Source organism: Perca flavescens, chromosome 15 (genome assembly GCF_004354835.1).
Source record: "Perca flavescens isolate YP-PL-M2 chromosome 15, PFLA_1.0, whole genome shotgun sequence".
In the NCBI taxonomy this organism is placed as follows: domain Eukaryota; kingdom Metazoa; phylum Chordata; class Actinopteri; order Perciformes; family Percidae; genus Perca; species Perca flavescens.
In genome coordinates this window covers 20,870,645-20,877,695 of record NC_041345.1, presented here as the reverse complement: position 1 = coordinate 20,877,695, position 7,051 = coordinate 20,870,645, and the positions used below count along the sequence as shown (strand labels likewise).

At 38.1% G+C, this 7,051-nt stretch overlaps 1 protein-coding gene across 2 annotated transcripts; it reads right to left on the bottom strand.

Annotated features, from left to right (window-relative positions):
• emc10 (ER membrane protein complex subunit 10) lies at window positions 1–4,197 on the bottom strand. Of its 2 annotated transcripts, XM_028599489.1 has the most exons (8): window positions 4,024–4,197; window positions 3,808–3,874; window positions 3,340–3,452; window positions 2,877–2,990; window positions 2,426–2,610; window positions 2,011–2,104; window positions 816–913; window positions 1–330 (listed from the first exon to the last, which is right to left on the bottom strand). In XM_028599489.1, exons 1-7 carry the CDS (start codon window positions 4,114–4,116, stop codon window positions 827–829), a joined length of 753 nt encoding a protein of 250 aa, XP_028455290.1. In that variant the 5' UTR covers window positions 4,117–4,197; the 3' UTR covers window positions 1–330; window positions 816–826. The 2 variants fall into 2 exon arrangements, with proteins under 2 accessions (XP_028455290.1, XP_028455288.1); XM_028599487.1 differs by lacking the exon at window positions 816–913.
• Between the last annotated feature and the right edge of the window lie 2,854 nt (window positions 4,198–7,051).

The window sequence follows — 7,051 nt, the reverse complement described above, 5'->3', positions numbered from 1 at the left end:
TTCAAGTAATAAATACTTTATTTTCACATTAGTATTAAAAATGCAGTCATCTGCAGGGCACAATATCTCCTTTATGATGTACAAGTTTAAGTTAAGCATGTGTGTGTGTCAGACATGTATACTATTTAAATAGCATTATGTACAGCAATTAAAATCTGTTCAAGAGAATTATTGTCCAGGAAATGTTCACCAAAAAAAAGAGAAAAAGAAGCTGTTGCGTGTTGATCATCGGCCGCCTCCATTGGCTGCTCCGCCCCCGGCTCCTCCGCCTGATTGGTCCTGAGCCCCAGACATCATGAGGAAGAGAACGAGAGGCACGATGTACATCCACTGGAGAGAACAAGAAAAAAATGGAAGTAAATACAACAATATTTGATTTACAAGACAGTTTTAATTAGACAGCAAATCACGGAGATCAGTCCCTGTTTGCTCATCCCAGATTACTGTACGTTATATTTATTTTCTGAACAGAAGAGAAGAAAAGTTAAAAGTGGGTAAGAGGGTAAATACAGAAGAAATCTGAGGGTCAACACCAAACACATGCTCAACATATCCACACCAAGAATTAAGATTTAGGATTGATTGATGGTTTAGCATGGAGGCTTTCTCATACAAAGTACTTTGAATTCAGAAAATTTTAGTCATTTATCAGTCTGAAATGTATTTGGCATTGAACTTGGGAATCAAAGACTGGATAAGAAGGAACAAGAGGGAAACAAGGCAGTGGGTTTCAGTTAGTCATGTTGCTTAGAAGTTAACTTAATGAGTTGACAGAGGAGGAAGGACAGAACAAGCCACAAGTAAGAAAACAGTACTTCAGCGGGAATCAGCTCTGCTCTCTGCCTCCCCCTGCTGGGGGCTGTGCTGAGTTGGTGACCATGAGGAAGATTGCACCTCCCAGAATCAAATACCACTGGAACACAGCACAGCACTAAGTCAACACACTGTCACTGGATGCAGCACAGCACAGAGTCACCACAGGTCACTGAACACAGCAAGATACAGAGATCATAAAAAAAAAAAGAGCTCAGACAAGCCAAGCGATAGGACTAAAGCCCCGGGTTCTCTGTGGGAATGTTTCAAAACTTGGAGCTTACGCCAACTGACAGCTCCAAATGTCAAAAGACAAACTAAATCTCACCGCTGCTTTTAAAAGAGGGCTGATTTTCAAATTTAACTTGGGCAGAATAATCTTGGATGACTATGACTGCATGGCAGTACAGAGCTGGGCTTGGGCTGGTATGACAGCTGTCAAACAAACTCTGGTGCGGGCCCCCCTTTTTGAGCCCAAGGCCACCTTAAGAGGGTGGTCTGGCACCAGCTCCAAACAGACTCTGATGCAATTTGGTTTATGGTGTGAAAGAAAAGCAGACCAACCACTGGTCTGTGTGAGAATGTTGTGTGTGAGAATGCCATATACATATATACATATATACATATATATATATATATATATATATATATATATATATATATATATATATATATATATATATATATATATATATATATATATATATATATATATATATATATATATATATATATATATATATATATATATATATATATATATGCGACATATAGGTTGTATTACTACAAGATAATTTGGTAACATATACATTACACACGAGTGTGGGGATTTTCCCTAATAAACCAGAAAGTGAAAATGGGGAGAACAAACCAAAAAAAAAAATGCAACCATTTAGACTTTTTTGGAGACATTCCTCCTTTTCTGCCAAAAGTATTGGCAAATGAAATAAAAGGAAAAATATAATTTGCACCACAGTGTTGATGTGCCCTGTACACTATATTTTAACAGGTGCTGCAAGCATAGAAAAAGTTAAGGTGGGCCTGGTGGAGCAAAAGAAAATGATGAGTTTAATATGCATGTTCATGTATCCATTAAGTATATGGGCCATTGCAACATCAGAACCCAATTACCGAAAGCAGAGAGAGTATATCTTAGTTTAGACACAGCCTGCTGGCCTTATACGTATGAGTACTTACATATTTAGCAAAGAAAGATTTCTGCTCTTGTGGATTCTTCCCTTTCTTCTCAGATTCCATTTCCATTCGCTCAAGGAACAGAGCTGTCTCAGGACTGGAAGAAAGTTGGCAATTAGTATTCAAACAAACCCCAAAAAAAGTGTATCTGAAAGGCAGAACAGTGCAGAGAGACTTGTTCTACCTATGGGGAAATTATGTAAAGCTACTACGCCAAGGCAAATAGAACTGAATCAAAAGACATCTGAAAAAGCTACCCAAGAGGATTTCACTAATGCACAGACAGCTACGGATACTAGCAATGTGCTACCATAAAGCTTTATCAAGCAGCTGAGATTGGAAGGAAGAAAACCAAAACGAGAAACTGAAAAGCAGCAAGAAGAACAACAATAATAACAAATCTAGATGTAGGACTGACCCTGGTGCATTGACAGGAGCCATTATGCTGAGTGTGGTGTTGAAAACCTCAAGATCAACTTCATCCTCAACCTCAGTGCCCCTGCAGGCTCCAGGTAACGTCACTATGGAGACACCGATGAGGTAGCCAGAGACGTCAGTGTGGAGGGAGATGACATCGCTCAGATGAGACTCAACCATGGCACACTGAGAATCACAGCACAATAAAAAGGTCCATGTTAGAGTTACACCACTATTAGCCAGTTAGTATCACACACACATTCATATTACATGATGGATATGATGTGGCTTAATCTGAATTCATTCAAGATATTAACTAGATATTTCAGATTTCACACAGAGCAGACATATTTCTAAAATACTGATGAAACTCTTCATGTACTAATACTCTCTCAGTTCCCAAATACAGTCTGATTGAGCAATTTTAAGTCGGTATTAAATACTGTACATACGGCTCTGACAAATGCTGTGAGGTAACCTTCCATCTGCCGCTCTGTCTGTCTGTCTGCCTGCAGGAAAACACGAGGCACTCTGACCCTGTACAGACCGTCCACTGCAGCCACTTCCTGAAGTTCAAAACAAACAGATGTTAAGAGATGCAGGTTGGATCACACCATACCATAATACCACACTGATCACACTCAAATCCTCTGGCTCTCGGACCAAGGATTTTATGTCTGTGACTCAAATCTGCTTAGTGCTCATTTCAAAATTGGAAACAACTTTTTGCTGCAGCCTTTTGGTCTGTGGTTGTCCGTGAGCAAAACATGTCTAAAAAGAACTTACATTTGTTGTTGAAAAAGGAGGAAACACACCATCTCTGTGTGGTGTTAGTAATATTTATTTTGGACACAACTAATTGTAACTACAGTACTCGTCAGTCCACATCCTGTAAACCGTATCATATCCTCTTGCCTTCAGTTTGGTTCTGTCTTCCTCTGATAGCTGGCTCTGAGTTAGTGAGACGCTGGGCTCCCTTCCAGCTTTTAACACCAGTGCTCCGCGCACTCGAAACTTTGCTACATCATCTGAAACAAGGAGGACAACAGACTGAACAGAGCAGATAGGCTGAATGAATGACTGATTAGCTCTATAATGGTAAATTAAATAATGTTGCCGTTTACTCTAGCTAGCTACATGCCGAGTATCAAAGAACACATTGGCAGTTCTGAAGATCTCCACTTATGTTGAAACTGGTAAATTAACTTATCGATATATCCAAAAAGATTCAACTGACAGATTTTTGAATGAAGTTTGGTGTGTAGGTTTCTCCATTCGGATATGGCGTAATTAGCGCTGGTAGCACAAGCCTGCTTAGTTAGCTAGCTAGCTTAGCAATACTGTGTCTTACAACATAACAAAATAATAATAACACTTCCTCACCGACTTCAAATGAGTGTTCAAGAGGTACGGAGAAACCACTGAATTCAGTGTCCATGACATCGCCAACCTGACGACAAAAAGAATAGGAATGGAATAAAAAACATATTGTTAGCCTTCACCGAGTCAAAGCTAATGCTAATTGCTTGGCTAACAGGTGCAGCTTCTGCTTTACCGCAGTCAAATGGTAGGGTTAATTTAATACAATTTCCAACTTACCTTTCTGCCGTTATTACAACGTACAAAATTAGTACATACGATAAACAAAACACTGGAAACAACGGCAATTTTAAATGGTAGTGGACGAGCCATTTTGACAGAAATAGACACCAAAAGACAGTCAAGCGTTCTACAACAACATTAGCACTTCCGGAGTGTTTTCACAACAAAAGGCTCAAAAGTCTCTAAAATACATGACATTATGTAAATCGTATTTTTTTTCTTCTTTTCTTTTAAAATGCTCATTCGGGAGCTTTTTAGGTAGTACAACACCCAATTATTATTGATTATTAATTCCCCCTAAGTGTTACCTAAAATTTTAAAATATGCATAATCATTTTTAGAGTTTGAACAAACATTTTTATTTTAAGCTAAAAGTCACACACACACACACACACACACACACACACACACACACACACACACACACACACACACACACACACACACACACTCACACACACTCTCACACACATACACAGTTAATATGTGCATCCTGAGCTATTTAAGGTATGTGCTGACCTACTTGTGTGTGTTGTTTATGCATACCTCTCAATATCTATCAACTTACTTTACTTTTCACTTCTGTCTGTTTCTGAACATGTCATCTGCTATTGCCAGTGCTTCTGCACAGGAACCATATTTAGTCCTTGAATTAGTATTTTTAGCATTTTGGTGTTTACATTAGTTTCCTTGTCAGTTGACAGAATGCAACTAATGAACCAGGTCTGTATGTGTATGTGTGCTGCTGTCTTGTAAGTGTCAGCAGCAATGTCTTGTTCATTTTTTCTTGGTGAATTGAAGAGGTTCTAATATCTAATTTGGGCTGTCTTAATTTCCGCTTAGTGTTGCTCTAAATGTTAGCCATAACAAAGTATGTTAAAAACACATTATTGAGTTGTTGAGTGCCCACACAACTAATGTGCTAATATGATCATTTTGTTTTTGGACAGCTATTTAACTATCCCTTTATATTTAGAGCAATGTGTAAGTATAGGATTTATAGTTCAATCCAATATTGTTGGTTTAATATCAGTTAGCCAAAAAAAAATATCGATCACATATTTACTGAATCTAAAATGGGGAATATGCGTTGTTCATACTTTATACAGAGTGAGCAGCAGCTTCTTGTGTAAGTGTGATAACATGAAACACATTATTTAAAAAAAAAAAAAAGAAAAGAAACACGGCGGCTATAATGAAACAGTGAGAGAAAGCGTGACAGACAATCGCAAACCGACTGTATCTATGGACTATAGGAAACTGAAGAAATTGAACTCTGAAATCTAGAAACTATAAAGATAATTAAGTGATAAACTCCATGCACACTATAAACATGAATGTAACAGAGTATATTCATCAGTTATTTCCCCCCAGCAAAATATAAGGTCAAAAGCCACTGGACAATTAGGTTTTTAATGTTCTTAAAATTGTAAAATCCTGTGTGCTCAGAATGCCAAATAAAATGCACATGGAAGAGGAACATACATGATCCTTTATTGTTAAAGACTACAAAATAATTAATTTAAGGTACATTGGTCCACTATAGAAACACACATGTACAGCATGTTATGTATTGCCCTTAGTAACAGACTTTATTTAAAACACATTTGCAACTTCATCTTTTCGAATTATCTCAACAACTGCCGTACTATATTCATCAAACTTCTAACAACAATATGAACAGCAGTCTTCATACAGCAATATAACAGTAACAATGACTGTCAAATGAATAATTATAAAAAATAATGGTCAATTTTAAATAATAACAGTACTTAACTGAACAGCAAAACTGAACAGCAATACTGAACAGCAATATGCACCTGTTGTATTTTAATGCAGGCTGATAATAATAAGGTAAAACCACTGCTGAGTGAACAGAAAAGGCTCCAGGATTAATAAATCTTAGCTAGCTGCACAGAATAAATCTCCATGGTAATTTACTGTAAGTACCTCTGCTTTTGTGAAACCAAGTCAAGGCTATATTGAGCCAGGATAACTGGGAAATCCCGGCTTCATCTGCTATCTAGGTTTTGTGAAATAGTCCTCTGGACATTACCAGCTGAACTGAACATAATGCAGACCTGTTGTGAATATCTACGGATCTCCTCTTGATGGATGCACTGACACATCCAGGGCCAGCAGAGGCTGCTAACAGACCAGAAAAGACCCTCAACCTTCCTCTCAACCCACCCCTCTCCAAAGGCCTCTAAAAGTGCCTTTTATCAGCAGAATAATACATATTTAGAAAAAGGGTTGTTTGTGTTTTTAAATTCTTAAAGTCAGCATTCTATGTTCTACCTTAGCCTGCGTTTATTTAACTACATGTTAACTCACACAGAGCAAAAAAAAAAAACTGCAGTTGCACTTCTCACAAGATCAGCGTCTTATATTCATTTTGTGTCTTCATCCAGCTGGGATGCACTGTCGCTACAAAGATGACCTCTTGTGATCAGATTTGACTTTCCTGCTCAAATGCTGTTTGTTATCTGTGGGAAACTGTGGCCGCTACTGAGCAGAGAAGAGAGAGCTCGATTAGTACAGGCTGTAAAACTGGAGAGGAGGATTTCAGTGGCTGTTTGATCTCTTGCTTCTGACTCTAAAAAAACTTGTCTGAGTTGTTTAACAGAGGCACATCTACTGTAACCCAGTGTGTCCGAGAAGCTTCTAATGTACGCAGGAACCTCCTGGTGGCCTAGGGCTTTAGATGCTGTAACCATGTAACCACAATTTTTCATGTTTGAATCCAGCCAGGGCCTCTCTGCTCATTTCTTGTTGTTTCATTGCCATCCAAGTTAAATAAAAAAATAGCCAAGGGAGGAACACTTATTTTGTGATGTACAGTATCTCTGAAATAATAAAGCATTAAAGGGATAGTTTGAATATTTTGAAGTGGAGTTGTATGAGGTACTTAGTCATATGGATGGCCAGTTTGGAGAAGCAGACAGAAACCCAATGTGTTCGAAGTGGTGTTGGGGTATTTAGAGATGCCTACATGTGGTCAGATCAAGACACATTTTAGTACTAA

What these genes read in the sequence shown, in the direction of transcription:
- emc10 (XM_028599487.1), bottom strand. Translation starts at nt 4,116, where the DNA reads ATGGCTCGTCCACTACCATTTAAAATTGCCGTTGTTTCCAGTGTTTTG. An exon ending in AAGACAGAACCAAACTGAAG is followed by an intron (nt 2,991 to 3,339) that starts GCAAGAGGATAT and finishes TTTGAACTTCAG; the next exon opens with GAAGTGGCTGCAGTGGACGG. An exon ending in GCTCCTGTCAATGCACCAGG is followed by an intron (nt 2,105 to 2,425) that starts GTCAGTCCTACA and finishes ACTTTCTTCCAG; the next exon opens with TCCTGAGACAGCTCTGTTCC.